The 18,192-nt window shown below is 56.5% G+C and overlaps 1 protein-coding gene across 3 annotated transcripts in view; it reads left to right on the forward strand.

Annotated features, from left to right (window-relative positions):
* The window catches only part of UHRF1 (ubiquitin like with PHD and ring finger domains 1), a 29,700-nt gene extending 12,476 nt beyond the window's left edge, over positions 1–17,224 (forward strand). For all 3 annotated transcript variants that reach the window (XM_044377932.3, XM_026481138.4, XM_048227177.2), the window contains 13 exons: positions 274–489; positions 4,986–5,086; positions 5,202–5,388; positions 5,764–5,887; positions 5,986–6,093; positions 6,394–6,498; positions 7,279–7,385; positions 8,702–8,864; positions 8,942–9,079; positions 10,489–10,639; positions 10,717–10,871; positions 12,627–12,731; positions 15,773–17,224. In XM_044377932.3, coding sequence (XP_044233867.2) covers positions 274–489; positions 4,986–5,086; positions 5,202–5,388; positions 5,764–5,887; positions 5,986–6,093; positions 6,394–6,498; positions 7,279–7,385; positions 8,702–8,864; positions 8,942–9,079; positions 10,489–10,639; positions 10,717–10,871; positions 12,627–12,731; positions 15,773–15,919 — 1,807 coding nt within the window. In that variant the 3' untranslated portion in view covers positions 15,920–17,224. The remainder of the gene's footprint in view (positions 1–273; positions 490–4,985; positions 5,087–5,201; positions 5,389–5,763; positions 5,888–5,985; positions 6,094–6,393; positions 6,499–7,278; positions 7,386–8,701; positions 8,865–8,941; positions 9,080–10,488; positions 10,640–10,716; positions 10,872–12,626; positions 12,732–15,772) is intronic.
* The last annotated feature ends 968 nt before the right edge of the window (positions 17,225–18,192 follow it).

Consider the following 18,192-nt stretch of genomic DNA (forward strand, 5'->3'; position numbering starts at 1 on the left):
CCCAGGTACCAGGGATTAGGACTCCCAACGTGTCTTTTCAGGGGACGCTGTTCAACCCACAACACCTTCTGTAATTCAAAAGCGTCTTCTAGGCCTGGGTATTTGCTGTACTGGGAGATGAGCTCATCGGGGAGGGGACTTGACGTGCCACTGTGGCCAAAGTCAACCGAACCCGTGTTGGCGCAGCCTTTTCTGCCTCAGCTTCCATCTCCCGTCAAGGGAATGAAGTTGGGTGTTACCCGGGACCTGATGTGGATGGGGTTTTCCTCCCAGCTACCCGGAGAATGGGGTGGTCCAGATGAGCTCCCGTGACGTCCGGGCTCGTGCCCGGAACATTCTGAAGTGGCACGAGCTAGAGGTGGGCCAGGAGGTTATGCTCAACTATAACCCCGACAATCCCAAGGAGCGTGGCTTCTGGTACGATGCAGAGATCCTGCGGAAGCGTGAGACCCGGACGGCGCGGGAGCTGTATGCCAACGTCCGGCTCGGGTGAGTGACGCGGTGGCCCTGAGGCTGTCCAGCCGGGGCTCCGGAGGTGAGGCCCTCCGTCGCTCACATCCCTCCGTCTTGGAGGACTGTCTCCAAACCCCAGGCCCCGACAGTGGGGATTTAAAGGTGCCTTTTTCTCTTTTTTTTGTGTGTTGTTTTGAATTTGGTGAATAAGTTATCTCAAATGTGTCAAAATCCAGAAAGTACTGAAGGAATAGTCTCCCTTCTTCTCTAACCCTTGGTCACCCAGTTCCCTTTCTGGAGACCTCCCTCTCCTTGTCACCTTCTGGGGATATTCTGTGCGTAAGCAAGCGTGAACATGCACAGAAGCAAAGCACATGTGGGGTGTACGCTCATCAGGGACCAGCAGACTGCAGTCTACGGGCCAGATCCGGCCCTTGCCACGTTTTGGCAAATAAAGTTTTATTGGCACACAGCTGTGCCCATCTCTTTACTGATTATGTGGCTGCTTTGGTGTTACAAGGGCAGAGTTGATTGGCTTAGAGGCTGTGTGGCCCACAAAGCCAAAAATATTGTCTCTTTGTAGTAGGTATTTGCCAAGCCCTATTCTACCCTGGCTCTGTGTGTGTGTGTGTGTGTGTGTGTGTGTGTAGATATACATAACAAAAAACTTACCAGCTTAACCGTCTCTAAGCGCACAGCTCCGCGGCATGAAGCGCACTCACGCTGTCGTGCAGCCACCCCCACCCTCCGTCTCCAGAACGTTCCATCTCCCCACACGGAGATTCTGTCCCAGGAAGCACGGACTCCCCACCCCCTGCTCCAGCCCTGGCTCCCACCATCTCATCTCTGTCTGTGTGGACGGGACTCCTCTGGGGACCTCCTGGGAGTGGGGTCCTGCGGGATGTGTCCTTCTGGGTCTGGCTCCTCTCGCTTGAGCCCAGTGTCAGGATCCCTCCACGTCGTGGCAGGTGTCAGGATGTCCTTTTTTTGTGGTCAGATAGTATTCCATCGTGTGTATCACGTATATACACACACATATTTGGGCAACAGTGTCTTGAGCACAGGCGCAGCAAGTGCAGAGGTCCTGGGGCAGGGCCATACCTGGTGCATTTCTAGCAAGGCAGCTAGTGGGGTGCAGCAGAGGGAGAGAAGGTGGGAGGAATCAAGACCGTGGAAGCCTGCAAGCGGCATGGTCCACAGAGGTTCGGAACCGATGTTCTTTCCCTTTTGCTGGTAGCCATGGGAGCGTTTGGGCACAGAAGCCACATGCTTTGACCTACAGTGAAGAATTCTAGCTCTGGCAGCCGAGAGGGGGGTGGACTGCAGAGGGCAGCATGGGAGCAGGGACACCAGGGTGGAGAGTGCAGGCGGGTAGGGGCGCGGTCCTGGGGCGCAGGCCAGGCTGCGGCTATGTTGTTGTTGACAAAGAACCAGCGCGTTCTTCCGTTGCTTTTCTCTCTTCTTGTCTTCAGTTTCATTGGTTTCTGCTCTCATCTTCTACATTTTCTCCCTTCTCCTTTCTTTGGGTTGATTTTTTTTTTTTTAAGATTTTATTTATTTATTTGACAGAGAGACAGCCAGCGAGAGAGGGAACACAAGCAGGGGGAGTGGGAGAGGAAGAAGCAGGCTCCCAGAGGAGCAGGGAACCCGATGTGGGGCTCGATCCCAGGACCCCAGGATCACGCCCTGAGCCGAAGGCAGACGCTTAACGGCTGCGCCACCCAGGCGCCCGTCTTTGGGTTGATTTTTGTTCTTTTTCTAGTTTCTTGAGGTAGGACTTAGACTGTCGACCTGAGGCGTCTCCCCCCGCCCCCCAGTGCCTATGCTCCGTGCTATCAGGTTAGCCCTCAAGCACTGCCTTCACTGCTCTCCGTGGAGAAGTTTGCTCTGTTGTAGTTGTCTTTTCTTCACCATTCTTTTTTTTTTTTTTTAATTTCCTTTGAGACTTTCTCTCTAGCTACCGGCTTCTTTAGAAGTATTGTTTAATTCCCAAGTGTTTATCGAGACTTCTGCGTTGTCCTTCTGTTACTGATTTCTAACCTGACTTCATCATGGTTTCTTCCACGGCCCCTGGTAGGGTCTAAGTTGGTGAATATTCCACGGTTGCTGGAGAAAAGCCAGTATATTCTGTTGTTGGGCAGAATGTCCTACTTGTATCTGTCAGAGCCTGTCGGCTGATGGTGCTCCCTTCTTCCTATTCTCGCTGATTGTCTGGTTCCCCATCAGGTGCTGAGGGGTGCCGGGGCGCCCACCTTCGCTGTGGGGGTGTCTGCCTCTCCTCTCAGCCTCACGGGTGGGAGGCATGGTTGTCTGGCGCACACATACTTAGGGCAGTTGTGTCTTCCCGGTTGAGAAACCTTTCTGCCGTGTTGTGATTTCCCTCTGTCTGTCCAGTAGTTTCCTAGGCTACGAAGCGTGTGCGTGTATGGACTCACCTGCTTTGCTTTCTCAAGTTAATGTTTGCAGGCTGTATCCTTTTCTTTCCTTGTACTCTCAACCTATGTAGTTGAGTTTGCAGTGAGTTTCTTGTAAGCGGCATAGGACTGGGTTGTTCTTAATCCACCCTGGCATCTGGCCTTTTGATCGGCACGTTCAGGCCACGCACACAAGTTGATCGTTGGTACGTTAGGACTTAACGTCTGCCAGTTCGTCATTTGTTTTCTGTTTGTTTCCTCCATTTCTCTTCTTCCATCTTCCCTGTGGGTTACCTAAACACATTTTAGGATTCTGTCCAGATTTGTGTATGGTCTTTTGAGTGTATTTCTGTGTATAGGTTTCTTCACGGTTCCTCTGGATTTTATCGTAAACGTGTGACCTACCGGTTGTCCCTTTTGCTGGAAACCCGTCTTTACTTACGTTCTCTTGTACTCACTGAGTAGCAAATGGGGTTTGGATCTTTATTTCGGTCCTCACCTGTGACTTCGAGAACTCATAAGGAGGATAATCTGTCGTATGGGCCCACGTCTCTGCTTTTTCTGTCTTACTTCTGTTGCTCCTAGGATTCCTTCCAGTATCACTTCCTACCTGTCCGAGGAGCCTCCTTCCTTACCCCGTCAGGGCGTGTCTGCTGGCAGTGGACCCTGTTAACTTTCCTTCATTGGAGAGGGCTACCACCCCTGTCGTACTGAGGCGACTCCCAGGCATTGATTTGTTGTCATCCATACGTGCTATACAATTCATTTTTTATTTTTATCTTTTAAGATTTTATTTATTTGAGAGAGAGAGAGAGCACAAGCGGGGGTAGTGGCTGGGGGAGAGGGAAAAGCTGACTCCCTGCTGAGCAGGGAGCCCAATGCGGGACTCGATCGCAGGACCCTGAGATCATGACCTGAGCCGAAGGCAGATGCTTCAGTGACTGAGCCACCCAGGTGCTGCACGATTCATTTCTTTCAAGTGACTCTTCTTAAACAGTTATGACGATATCGTCACAACGTAAAGATTAGTCATAATTTCTTTTTTTAAAAAATTTGTTAGTTTGTGTATTTTAAGCCCTCTTTACGCCTTAGTCATAATTTCTTAATGACGTCTTCAGTCACTGGTTTGTCTTCCAATTACGTCACTTCCCCCCCCCCCCCCCCCCCGAACCGTTTGTTTGGTCGGGATATGCGCAGCACACACAGACTTCAGTTAGGTCAGTCAGTGTCGTCGAAGCCCCTCTTATCTTCTGGCCTCCCGTCCTTTCCTCCTCCCCTGCTTCCTTACCAGGTTATTTACTGGGGAAGCCGGGTCGTGTGCCCCGCAGAATCTCCGCGGCCTGGGTTTTGCCTTGCACACCTCATGGCACCACTTCTGCTGCGCCTCTGTGCCCGGGTTTCCTGCGAGCGGGCGGGACCGTCTGCGCCTGCGCGGCCCGGGTCCGTGGCCACTCGTGCTGCCGAGCACCCGCAATGTGGCGAGCGCGGGCCGAGACGACCGGGAGCGTAACACGCACGCCGGCGTCAGGGCCTCGGTGCTGGGAAAGAACGCGAAGTAGCTCGTTCATCGTTCTGTCCTAGTCGTCACCCGTGGAAATAATATCTCGTGTACGGCAAGTTACGTAGAACCCGGGGTTGATTCCATCCGTTTTTGCTTCATCGGCGTGGTGGTTGGAAAATGCCGAATTACACAGGCGGCATGTGTCTGGGACTCCCGCTGGCTTGCCGACGGACGCTGTTGATGGCGATGTGGGCTGGATCCCTGGGTCACTTGACCCTGGAGGAGTCGTGCATTTTGATACAGGGAGACTGATCAGACTTCACCTTTAGGTTTCGTGTCTTGGGCCTTGTTGAATCAGTGTTGCCTGCTGAATGGTTAGAAATTCTCTCAAACGCATCGTGTAATGAAACCGTGGTTTCTGTGTTGTCTTCGTCTTGTTTCTGATTTAGTAGGACTTGAACTGGCAAGGGGGGAGCTCAGTGAGTGCGTGAGGCCCTGACAGAAGTAGAACCAGAGGTATTTCTCTGCTCTGAGAAACGTGTTAGGTGGCAGAGTCCCTGCTGAGGTGCCTCGGCGGGTTGGCCAGCTGGAATGTTCTAACGGCTTCTGTCTCACAGGGGTGGTTCTCTCAATGACTGTCGGATCATCTTCGTGGACGAGGTGTTCAAGATTGAGCGCCCAGGCGAGGGGAGCCCCGTCATCGAAAACCCGATGAGAAGTGAGTTCTGATCCTGCCCTGCTGTGACTCCCACGTCGGGTGTGGGGTGGGGGCTCCCTATCCCAGCTCTGCGCGGCCGGCCCCACCGGAGCTGAGCCCCATGTCCCGTGTCCAGGGAAGAGCGGGCCCTCGTGCAAGCATTGCAAGGACGATGAGAGCAAGCCCTGCCGGGTGTGCGCCTGTCACCTGTGCGGGGGCAAGCAGGACCCCGACAAGCAGCTTATGTGTGACGAGTGTGACATGGCCTTCCACATCTACTGTCTGCGCCCGCCCCTCAGCAGCCTCCCCAAGGAGGACGAGTGGTGAGTGGATGGGCTCCTTCTCGCTGCCCGTTGAATTTCCCCAGGGGTGTCCCATATCCCAGCTGGATTTACCCCCATTGTTGGGGGGGGGGCACCGTGAAATCCCTTGGGAGACAGATGAGTGGCTGGCGTCCGGCAGGATGTTCTCGCTTTGCACTGCCCACCAGGGCGCCCATGGCTACCGAGCACGTCCGTCGTGGCTCCTGTCACCGAGGGGCTGGACTTCTTGCTTCACGTTCATGAGTTTAAACTGAAATGTTCCCCTTCCCCGGACCGCGCGGGACGGCAGGGAGCCGGGGGAGCTGGCCTGTCTGCAGTGTGGGGCCCCAGGGCGGGGGCGGGCGTGGGCAGGAGGTGACGTCCCTGCTGTCACAGGTATTGCCCCGAGTGTCGGAATGACGCCAGTGAGGTGGTGCTGGCAGGGGAGAAGCTGAAAGAGAGTAAAAAGAAGGCGAAGATGGCGTCAGCCACGTCCTCCTCGCAGCGGGACTGGGGCAAGGTGAGGTGGCCCCGCGCCCTTGTGCCCTCCTGCCCTGCCCGCGCCCTCCCTGCCCTGCACGCGCTCACCCTGCTCTCCCCCTGTTTCCGGACGGACAGGGCATGGCGTGCGTGGGGCGTACCAAGGAGTGCACCATCGTCCCGTCCAACCACTACGGACCCATCCCGGGGATTCCTGTGGGCACCATGTGGAGGTTCAGAGTCCAGGTACCCCCGGACTTCCTGGGCTCTGGGGCTGGGCCGACAGGTACTGGCCTCCCAGAGGCCCCTGAGCCTGGGCAAGGACCACCCTGGGGGCAGGTGGCAGGGCTGGACTTCAGGCCAGCTCCTTCCATGGCATGGCTCAGACTTGGGGTGTCTGGGCAAGTGGCTCTTGTAACGGGTGTGATGCCTTTGGCAGAAAAGTCAGGCCGCTGGCTTTGGAAGTGAGAGCGAGGAGGGTGGGGCTGACCTTCTCTGTAGCAGCGAGTCCCAAAGGTGCCGTTCATTTCCTCGTGGTTCTCATAGGTCAGCGAGTCGGGGGTCCATCGACCTCATGTGGCGGGCATCCATGGCCGGAGCAACGATGGGGCTTACTCACTGGTCCTGGCTGGGGGATATGAGGATGACGTGGTAAGTGTTGGGGGGAGCTGTTCCAGATTTTTATTTTATACACATAAAATTTGTTCTCTTCACTATTTCTAAGCAGACAGCTCTGCGGCATGAAGCACACTCACCCTGTCCTACAGCCACCCCAAGCCTCTGTCTCCAGAACTTTCCACCTCCCCATGTGGAGACTCTGTCCCCGTGAAGCAGGACTCCCCACCCCCTGCCCCAGCCCTGGCTCCCACCATCTCCTCTCTGTGTGGACGGGACTCCTCTGGGGACCTCCTGGGAGTGGGATCCTGCGGGATGTGTCCTTCTGGGTCTGGCTCCTCTCGCTGAGCACGGTGTTCTCAGGGTCCCTCCACGTCGTGGCAGGTGTCAGGCTCCGTTTCCTTCTGAGGCTGGATTGTGTTCCAGCGTGGGGATGGACCGCACCGTGTTTATCATTCACCCATCAGTGGACAGTGGGTTTGTTTCCATGTTCAGCTGTTGTGAATAATGCCACTCTGAACATGGGTGTGCAAACATCTCTTTAAGACTCTGTTTTCACTTTTTTTGGGTATAGACCCACAAGTGGGACTGCTGGATCATATGGTAATTTTGTTTTTAATATTTTGAGGAGCCTCCATACCATTGTCCATAGTGGCTGCGTAGCTTGCACTCCTGCTAGCACATGGCAGCCCAGGTTGTCCTCATTCTGTGTCTTTGACCGTTGACCTCCTGAGAGGTGTGTGCGGGGTTGTTTTCGGTCGAGTCTGTCCTTTCCTGTGTGTGGAGGGCTCAGCTTGCCCTTCTTGTCTGTTTCAGGACCACGGGAACTCTTTCACGTACACGGGCAGTGGTGGTCGAGATCTTTCCGGCAACAAGCGGACTGCGGAACAGTCTTGTGATCAGAAGCTCACCAACACCAACAGGTTTGCAGAAGCAGGTTTTCTTTCTTTACCAGCAGGCCTCTGCCTCGTCCTCTGGCAGCTACACAGGGAGGGGGTTGGTTCTTTTTTGGGGTGTATGTCCAGCAAGTTAGAGTCCCGTTAAATCGAAGCAATGGTGAGATACTGTGTATTTCCCCTATAAAATTGGCCACAAATTCTAGAATGTTGAGAAATACCAGGACGCAGGCTAGTCTTCCACTGTTGGTAGAAATACAGACAGGTGCTGTCTTCCCGGAAAGCTCTTTACCTGTGCGTGTGAAGAGCCTTGAAAACGTTCTTACCCGTGACCCTGTAAATCGACTTTCAAAGTGTGTTCATGAGATGTGGGGATGTGAAAATTCTATACGTGGTGATAGTCTGTCATTATCTAAGATAGCAAGAGTATGGGGCGCCTGGGTGGCTCAGTCGTTAAGCGTCTGCCTTCGGCTCAGGGCGTGATCCCGGTGTTCTGGGATCGAGCCCCACATCGGCTCCTCTGCTGGGAGCCTGCTTCTTCCTCTCCCACTCCCCTTGCTTGTCTCTCTCTCACTGGCTGTCTCTCTCACTGGCTGTCTGTGTCAAATACTATTTTTTTTCTTAAGCTTTTAAGAGTAAATACGAAATAAAATGGGGAGGGAAGCTCATGTTAGTGTATAGTTATTTGTCTAGTGGAATATTTTAATTTTGGTAGCTGTTAAATGCCCGTGGTCAGGAAACACTGGCCGTGGTCGGGAAACACTGGCCGACGTGAGGCCTGCCCCACGCTCGCGTTAGAGGTGACAGCGGGGCACGTGCCTCCGTAGTCCTCCTGAAGGAGGTGCTGAGCCCGAGCCCCCGTCTGCTTGTCCCTATGGCCCTTGGTAGGACGGCCCTGCCCGGGTTCACACACCTCCACCTGGGGTGTGGAACTTATTCTAGCATAATTTTGGAGCCCACACTCTGAACTCGAGGGTGGGCAGGGCCGTGCTCCCTCTGAAACCTCTGGAGGGGGCATCCTCCCTGCTGCTTGTAGCTCCTGGTGGCCGCCGGTGGTCTCTGGTGTCCCGTGGCTTGTAGACGCGTCCCCTCCAGCCTTTGCTTCCTTACGTGGCCGCCTCCCCGTATGCCCGTGCCTCCACTACCCTTCCTTATAAGGACACCAGTTGTTTTTAGGGTCACGCTAGTCCCCCTGATCTCCTCTGAACTTGACTCCATCTGCCGTCACCCACTTTTCAAAGGTCACAGTCGCAGGTTCTGGGGGTGAGAGTGGGACCCTCTCCTCTGGGGTTTGGGGGCACACGATCCAGCCTATACCTTGCGGGGCCCGGCTCTGCCCACAGGGCGCTGGCTCTCAACTGCAGTGCCCCCATCAACGACCGCAAGGGGGCCGAGGCCAAGGATTGGCGGTCCGGGAAGCCGGTGCGGGTGGTGCGTAACGTGAAGGGCCGCAAGCACAGCAAGTATGCTCCCGCCGAGGGCAACCGGTACGACGGCATCTACAAGGTGAGCGGCCGTCCCTGCCCCCTCCGGGCCCCCACCGGGCCCCGCATGGCGCCCACCTCCATCGTGCTTCCCCACAGGTCGTGAGGTACTGGCCAGAGAAGGGGAAATCCGGCTTCCTGGTGTGGCGCTATCTCCTGCGAAGGGACGACACTGAACCTGGCCCCTGGACGAAGGAAGGGAAGGACCGGATCAAGAAGCTGGGGCTGACCATGCAGGTGTGTCCAGGCTGGGCCTGTCGCCTCCTGCCTGGGGGCCCGGCTCTGTGCTCTGTGGGCCCGTCCGGGGCCTCCTGCGACACAGCCCAGGCTTTGGGCCTGGCCTGCTTGGAGCCTTGTCTTCCTGGCCGGTCTCTAGGGACTGTGGGAGCCTGCCTTCTTGGCCGGAAGCTCTCGGGGGTTTCTGTGACCTCAAGTGATTTCTGGGTACCGAGCTGGTCACCTCTTGCTGGCCATACCCCTTGGATTCTTTAGCCGGTCGATCTCGGCGGCAGGCAGCCGGTGGTTGTGTCTGTGCTCAGAGGTTGAGGGCGGAGAGCCAGCCCTCCTTGTCAGAGCTGTGTTCAGGGAGGCGTTTGTGCGCAATCAGCGTGGAATCCTGGTTCCTGGTTTTGGCCAGGCCCCACGCCTCCTCCAAGCACGCACAGGCAAACCCACACAACCGGTGGGATGTGGGGAGGAATGCCCCCTTGGAGCCCTCGCTCACCTCCTCGCAGCAGCTGGAGCTCGAGTTCACCCGGTGCGCGGCGTGCCTTTTCTGCCCCGTAATTATGGTGTTTTTGTTCATGGGGCGAGTTCCCTTACAGCTGATAACTCAGTGTGGGACTATTTAAGGAATCTTAATTGCTACTGAGAATCAGATAGCGCCTCCCCCCGGGGGTCACAAAGTTGTCTTTTGAACATGATGTTTGTACCATGGAGGATTTCAGAAGCTAAGGAACTAGGGAAAAAAATAGCCATGGGACGGCAGCCACCAGCATCTGGCGGGAGTATTTGTGACTTTGTGTTCATGTCGCTGAAGACGCTCGACAGTTTCTAGATGACACACTGGAAAATCCCACATGATTGGAGGTGTCTCAGAGGTGGGGTTATCGTCAGATAATGCCTGTTAGACCCTGGGGGAGCCCCAGACGCCTCAAAATTGGGTTGGTGAGCCAAGGCCTCGGGGCTGCTTCCTTGTAAATGAAGTTCCCTGGAGGCCCGGCCGCGCCCATCCATTCCCTTCTGGGCCCTGCCTGCTTTTGGGGACAGCGGAGCCCTGAGGCTGGAAATGCTACTGCCGGGCCCCTCGTGGGAAAGCTTGCCTACCTCTGAATGAACGAATAAGGGTAGCGATGAGACCCTCTTACTTGCTAAGTCTGATGGTGCGCATTTTCTCGGGTGCCGCGGCGCCCTTGGCCCTCTTCTTCCTGGGAAGTTTGGCGATTAGGGGTTTATTTGCCAGAGGCTCCCTGGAGGCTGAGTCAGGAGAGGGAGTCTGAGTCTGAGGCGACAGTGAGGACTGGGGAGGGAGGGTCTACGAGGTGAGGGTAGAGGGAGGGGGCAGGAAGGGCGCCGGGGGAGGCAGCCCCTGAACCCCCCCGCCCCACAACCCCGTGCTCCTCACGGCTGACTCCACCCTCTTGCAGTACCCGGAAGGCTACCTGGAGGCCCGGGCCAGGAAGGAGAAGGAGAAGGAGAACAGCAAGAGAGAGGCCCAGGAGGAGGAGGAGGAGGAGATGGAAGAGGAGGGGGCCTTCACGTCCCCCAGGAGGGGCAAGCGCAAGAGCAAGTCCGGAGGTGGGTGTCTCTGCGGGCTGCCTCCATGTGCGCACGCTCGGCTGCCCGCCCTCACCCACTCCGCTCTGTCCCCGCAGGGGGCAAGGCCGGCGCTGGGTCCCCGGGGGGGACACCTAAGAAGAGCAAGGTAGAGCCCTACACCCTCACGGCCCAGCAGAGCAGCCTCATCAAGGAGGACCAGAGCAACACTAAGCTGTGGAGCGAGATCCTGAAGTCACTCAAAGACGGGCCGGTGAGTGCCCGCTGCGCCCACCCTCCCTGGCCTGGGCGGCCTCTCCCCTCATCTTTGTTTATGTGGTGAAATGGAAATAATTCCTCATCGTAACCATCTCTAAGTGCACAGCTCAGTGGCATGAAGCACACTCAGGCCGTCGTGCAGCTACCCCCACCCTTTGTCTCTAGAACTTTCCATCCCCCCACACGGAGACTCTGTCCCCAGGAAGCACGGACTCCCCAGCCCCTGCCCCAGCCCTGGCTCCCACCAGCTCCTCTCTGTGTGGACGGGACTCCTCTGGGGACCTCCTGGGAGTGGGGTCCTGCGGGATGTGTCCTTCCGGGTCTGGCTGCTCTCGCTGAGCACAGTGCCCTCAGGGTCCCTCCATGTCGTGGCAGGTGTCAGGGTCCTTTCTGTTCTAAAGCTGAGTAATAGTGCAGCGCGTGGCGGACCGCACTGGGTTTGTCCATTCACCTGTGGGTGGACGCTGGCTGGCTTGCACGTCTGCCTGCGGTGGCCTCGGTGTTACGCACACGAGTGTGAACATTGCAGCTTCCCTGATCTCGGGCACAGTCCCAGGCACGGGACTGCTGGGTCCTAAGGTCCCTCTGTGTTCAGCTTGCTGAGGAATTGCTAAACCAGGCCTGTCTTTTTACGATCCTCTTGCCCTGAGCAGGATGAGTGACCTAGATGGGTCACGCCGGCTCACTGTCCTCTGGCCACCGCCCATACCTGGTGGGAACGGGCTCTCTGTGCCTCCGGCTGGACAGACGCGTCCCTTGGACTCTGCTCATTACCTCTCACATCCTCTTCCGGGTTCTTGGCCCTGGTCATCTTGTCTCGGGCCCTTGGCCCTCGCGGTCCCCTCCGCCTTGAGTACTTTCCCCCATAGTGCTCCCGCACGGGTCCTCTGCGGCATCTGTGACGAATGACCACAGACCTGGTGGCTCAGAACACCACTGATTTCTTCTCTCGAAGTTCTGGAGGGCAGAGCCAGAAAGGAGTCTTTCGGGGTTAAGCGCAGGTGTGGGTAGGGCTGGTTCCTTCTAGAGGCTCCTACGCGTCCCAGCTTCCAGAGGTGCTGCGTCACTGGCCCCAACACACCGCTGCAGAGTCTGCCTCAGTGGTCACACGGGCTTCTCTGTGGGTCAGACCTCCCTCTCTCCCCCTCATGGGGACCCTTGTGGTGATGGAGGGCCACCTGGGTAACTTAGCATATTGTCCCATCTCAGGGTCTTTAATCCCATCTGTGAAGTCCCCTTGAACCACATGTGGTGACAAGCACAAGTCTCCAGATTCAGATGTGGCATCTTGGGGACCATGACCCGGCCGGCTGCATGTCCTCCAGGTCACCTCCTCCACGGAACACGGACCCCCCAGCCCCTGGCTCCCTGCTGTCCTCCCCCCAGCACTGCCGTGATGCTTCTGTCCCTACCTGTGTCGTCTTCGGTCTCCCCACTGGCCTCCATGCTCCGTGTTGGCCGGGTTTCTTCTGTTTCACCAGCTGACGGGCCCCGACGCCCAGGCCTCACAGCCGGCATTTGGCAGCCGGTTTATCGAGGGAATGGGACGCCGATAAACCCACTCTTGACTCCGAGCCGGGTGTGCTGTGGACCGCGGGTCCCCTCAGTGTGATCCTGGGCATGGCCCGCCCCTCTGGGGTTCTGTTTTCTCATCTTTACGTGGGGCAAGAGCTGCCTCCGGCCGCTGGGTGGGGGCGCCGGTTCCGACGCTGTCGGGGGGTCCGGGCTGCTCTCACGGGCTCTCCTCCAGTTTCAGAAGTTCCTGAGTAAAGTGGAGGAGGCCTTCCAGTGCATCTGCTGCCAGGAGCTGGTGTTCCGCCCCATCACGACTGTGTGCCAGCATAATGTGTGCAAGGTGAGTGGGGTGGCCACGGGGCCGGGGAGGGGAGGTGCTGCACCTGCCACCACCCCCTGGCTTGCTGGCTTTGCCTCTGCACGCTCCTGGCTCCCAGGCCTCCTAGGGCCTGGTTGTCTTTGTCTGGGCGGCCTCCTGACCTTTATCACAGGCTCCCATCACCCCCCTGCTCTGCTCCTCACCCTCCCTTGTCCCTGCTGTGCTGCAGAGTAAAAGGCAGCACCTCCCTGCCCACCTCCCTGTGACCTTAAGCCACACTGGTCCTCTGCCTGTCCCTCCAGCAGGGCGTAGCCTACTTGCCTTAGGAGTGTTCTCTGGTTCTGCCCCCCCCCCCGGAACATTCTCCCCCAGCCTTCTAGATGGCTGGGGGTCCAGGACTGGAGGGGATGGGTGGCAGTCTTGGCCTGAGGTCTGGTTATTATAAATGATGATTGAGCATGCTGTGGACTGGGATGGAGAGGTGTGAGGTGCTTGGGTCCTAGAGGAGCAGGAGGGAGGACTTTCTAGAGGAGGGGGCATCTCAGGTGGGCAGAATGGCATGTGCAGAAGTCTGGACAGGCAGGCAGGTCGGAGCAGCTGGGCTGGTGGGGAATGAGGGCTGGGAGGCCTGAGGGTGGTCAGTCAGGAGGGCTGGACGGGAAGAGAACCAGGGAGTAGGAGCGAGAGGGGGTGGTCAGGGTCTCACCCCTGCAGCCGTGCTGACTTGGGGTGGGTCACTCTCTGTGGGGTGTCCCGGGCAGCCTCCCTGGCCCCGCCCCCTCCGTGCCGGGAGCACCCCAGTCGTGATAGCTGCAGAGGTCCCTGACACCACCCCGCGTCCCCTGGAGGCAGAATTGCGCAGTTGGGCGCGCTCGTCGGGAACGGGAATGGCTTGTTTGCAGTGCTTTCTCGTTGGAGTTGGTCAGTAGGAACTTATGGGCAGCGCAAGCAGTTGCAGTAGAAGGGACCATTCCTGCCTCCCGGCCACCCTTGCTCTCTGAGCTGCTGGTCCCCTTTCTTGCCTTGGGGTCGTCTCAGTCCAGGCTCATGTGTTAGCTGTTCCACCAGGGGAGGGACTCCGAGACCATCAAGCAGTGTGGCAGGTTAGGCCCTTCCCATTCCTGTCCTTGGACCCTGCCCATGGCCCGATAAGTCCCTTCAGCGGTGTGGCCCGGGAGAGAAGCCGCACGCGCCCCAAGCAGAGGCTCAGCCGCTCCCGGTTGTGTGGCCTTGGAAAGCCGCCCAGGCTCTCTGAGCCTCAGCTGCCTTGGTGCAGAGCAATGGCGCGGGACCTTCCCGGCCAGCTTCTGTGCTGTGGTGGTCTGGGCCAGCACGCGGGCAGACAGACACCCAGCAGGGCTGGCAGGTCAGGCCGCAGAAACGGAGTGGGTTGTGAGGGGTCCGGTACCGAGCGTCTCAACAGAGCCATCGCAGGTGCTGTGGAGGAAGGGGCTGCTGGCGTTTGTGTCTGTCACTGGTCGCCGTAAGAACCTCAGCCTCTGAGCTTCGGCCTACATGTCTGAGCCCCCAGTTTTGTTTTTACTGTATTAAAAAACTATCATTGTGGTAAAATAACCACAGAGTAAAAATTGCCATCTTAACCATTATTAAGTGCACAGCTCAGTGGCGTGAAGCACACTCACCCCGTCTGCAGCCACCCCCACCCTCCGTCTCCAGAACTTTCCATCTCCCCACATGGAAACTGTCACCATGAAGCACGGACTCCCCAGCCCCGGCCCCCACCAGCTCCTCCCTGTCTGTGTGGACGGGACTCCTCTGGGGACCTCTGGGAGTGGGGTCGTGCAGGATGTGTCCTTCTGGGTCTGGCTTCTCTCACTGAGCACCGTGTCCTCAGGGTTCGTCCATGTCGTGGCAGGTGTCAGGAGCCCTTCCCCTTTTTTTTCTTTCTTTAAAGTAGGTTCTAGGTAGGCTTGAACTCACAACTCTTGAGATCAAGACCTGAGCTGAGACCAAGAGTCAGACGCTCAACCAACTGAGCCACCCAGGTGCCCCTTCCCTTTCTTTTTAAGGCTGAGTAACATTCCAGGGTCCAGATGGGGTGTTCCCATCTTTTGGCCATTGTGAATAATCAGCAGTCCAGAACTGGATTTTTCGGTGTGGATCTGAATCTTAGTTGCGTAGAACTGCTTTGGTCTCTGGAATCAAGGCCGTAGACTATTGAGAAAAGAATTGAGGAGTTCTGCGAATGGGAACAGAAGCCGCGGCCTGTGTCCGGTGGTTGGATGAGCCGTGGCATCGGCAGGCTCTCCGCTGTGTTGACCTTTAGTCCTTCACCCGCTTCTCGGACACCACCCTTCAGACGTGGGCGCCCGCGCAGCTGCTTGCAGACCTGCGAGCGCCGTCTCCGGGGGTGGGTGGTGTCTTCTGCGGGGAAGCTGAGTGGGAAGCCGCCTGCCCAGGGCTTGTCTGCCTCTTAGCCTGTTCCCGCCTGGCTTTCTTCTCCCACTGTCACATGGTTGAGAATGGCGTGTGAACCCAGAAGTCTGGCTCAGGGCCAGAGATCGTGCCTTTCTTTCGGCCTTTCTTCCCAGCACGTGTTTATTGAATGTGTAAAGCGTGTGTCAGGGTCCTGTGCAAGGTGCTGGCGGGGTCAACAGGACCGCTCCAAGTGCCAGGGAGCGTCTGACCTATTTCACACAAGGACGTTAGTACGAGGTGATTCCAGAAGGTGGAAGGTGCTGTTTTAAGACCGGTAGCGTGGGAGTTGCTTCTGATATTCTAGGGTTGTCAGGGAAGGGTCCTCTGAGGAGGTGACTTGAGCTGAGGGATGAGGACACACCTGTTAGGTGGCGCAAGCTACAAGAGCCAAGGCCTGGAGGCCAGGATGGGCTTGGAGCCTTTGAGGAGCCCCAGGGAGGCCAGCCTAGAGGTAGAAAGTGAGGCCGAGGGTCCGGGGGGACCTCTGGACCTCGTGAGAAATCAGTCGCTGCTGCTCAGCCCACGCCCGGGGGACGGGGGACCCATGGCTGCTGCGCAGTGCATGTCCGGGGGACGTGGGTGGCTGGCTGGGACGGGGCTTCTCACTCAGCCCTCTCTTGCAGGACTGCCTGGACAGATCGTTCAGGGCGCAGGTGTTCAGCTGCCCGGCCTGCCGCTACGACCTGGGCCGGAGCTACGCCATGCAGGTGAATCAGCGGCTGCAGGCCATCCTCAGCCAGCTCTTCCCCGGCTACGGCAGCGGCCGGTGATCCTCAAGCACTTCCCGCTGGCAGTTTTTAAAACACGTGTCACAGGGGTCTCTGCCCCCTATTTTGTTTTTAGTGGGCTTAACTTAAACATGTAGTTTTCTTCCACTCCCTGAAAAGCCTTGTCTTCCTGTTTTGTTTTTTTTTTTTAACCTATAAATTTTCAGAAGTTTGTATTATGGCTCAAAGAAAGAAAGTTGGACTTCTCAGTGTTTTTATTTTGGTTTTTAAAAAAAATACCAAGCCTGCAGTTCATCAGCAAAAAACAAACAAAAAATTTTTTCTGAAGATGGAATGAAAAACGCCTTGGCGTGAAGGCTGCTTGTGTTCCCAGCGCCAAGTTCCCAGAAGTTCCCGCCACCGCTGAGCAAGAAGGCGCCCGGCTGCCTAGAACAATCTTTTCAAGGTGTGTGGCTTTGGCCCCTGAAGTGGAAAGCCAGCGCATCTCCCTGATAGCGCTTTGCCGCCTAAAAGCCAGCCAGGGGGTGCCTGGCCCCGCTGTCACCTGCTGGGAAGGTGGTGGGAAGAGAAGTCCCGGCAGGTGTAACCGCCTGTCCCGAAGCCACGCCCCCCAGTCCACTGTCACGTGGCAGCCACGCCCGCAGAGCCCTCTCCCCGGGCGAGTGGGGGGCCTCCGCTGCCGGACTGCTCTGCGCGGGGCTGGGCGTGCGGCCAAGGGCCGGCCCGCCCGCAGCACCACGGAAGCACACGTTGGAAGCCATGTTCAAGTGCCTTGGGGTCTGTCTTCTGTTGTAAACACGGGGCTCTCTTTTAGCACTGAATTGTTGAAAACGCCAGCCAGATTCTAAAACTGGGGTTAGTCAGTTCTTCCTGATACTGGGTGAGTGTTTGGGGGTGATTTCATTTCTGTGGATCCTTTCAATTGAATTGTCAGCTCACCAACTGAGAATTATAAGTGGGAATTTTTTTTAAGTACTTTTTGGAATGAAATTTTTTTGTAGTTATTGTATATGTACCAAGAAAGCTATAACTTAGGGTTTGGTCGTGTTTTTTGTTTTTTTGTTTTTTTTTTTTTCTTTTTTTGGTTTTATATTTTTTTGGAATGATTTGTTGATTTTTCTAACTTTACCAAAGTTTGCAGCTTTTACCTCAATAGAACAGGAATATTTTAAATCCCATAACTGCAGACAAACTGGAGCGATACTGTTTTAAAAGTTTTTCTTTCCTCCTTATTGTTAGGTTTGTTAATGTGTTAGGAAGAAACAACAAAATCCTGTGTAGGCTTTTTCTAAAAAGTTCAACATCCTTTGTCCAGATTTTAGATTCTCAGAATAAATGCCTTTTACAGATGCGTCGGGTTGTGTCTTCTGTTTGAGAGCTGTTCTGTGGTCCACCAGGCAGGTGCCTCTGTCCCTGCCGGGCGGCAGCATCAGTCCCGCTAGGGGGACAGGACAGGTTGAAGACACAGTGATGTGCCGTGGCCCTAAGTGCCACTGGGGAGGCGTTGGGCTTTGACCTTTTACAGGGTCCACAAACCCGACCCCAGGGGCCAAATCCAGCCTTGCAGCTTGGAACCAGGGGTCACTTAATGCTGGCCAAGGTGAGTGGCACTGTCCCCACTGACATTTGAGGAAACAGACGGCCTTAGTAACCCGGAGTCACCTGATCCCAGAGAGGCCTGGGGACATTGGGGCATGAAGGGGGGGGGTCCCTACGACCCGAAATGCAGGCTCCAGCAGAGGATGGAGGCCAAGGAGGGGGCAGGTTTAACGGTCGATTCCGGGGAAGGGAGCAGCTACGCTCTGCAGAAGTGATTATTCACATCGACCTATCGCGCGCACCTTTTATTGGTGGTTAAGTAATGATGTGGGCAGATCTGACTTGATAACGAGGGAGAAGTTCTGCCTCTCTGGGTGCTTTCAGATGTGTCAAGTGTGCCCTTGAAAACATGCTGAGTGGAGGTGGGGCTGTTTCGTGGGGCGGGCAAGCATGTTCTGGGTTTGCCGATGGCTGCACACATCTGGGGATGTACCGAAATCCTTCGAGTTGTCCACGTCTTGAATGGGTCAGTTGTGCGGTAGATGAATTACAGCTCAAAGAAATGTCAAGTGTGAACATGAAATAAAACCAGGAACGATGGGGCGCCCGGGTGGCACAGCGGTTAAAGCGTCTGCCTTCGGCTCAGGGCGTGATCCTGGCGTTCCGGGATCGAGCCCCACGTCAGGCTCCTCCGCTATGAGCCTGCTTCTTCCTCTCTCACTCCCCCTGCTTGTGTTCCTTCTCTCGCTGGCTGTCTCTATCTCTGTCGAATAAAT

The sequence above is a fragment of the Ursus arctos genome, unplaced genomic scaffold (genome assembly GCF_023065955.2).
Source record: "Ursus arctos isolate Adak ecotype North America unplaced genomic scaffold, UrsArc2.0 scaffold_14, whole genome shotgun sequence".
In the NCBI taxonomy this organism is placed as follows: Eukaryota; Metazoa; Chordata; class Mammalia; order Carnivora; family Ursidae; genus Ursus; species Ursus arctos.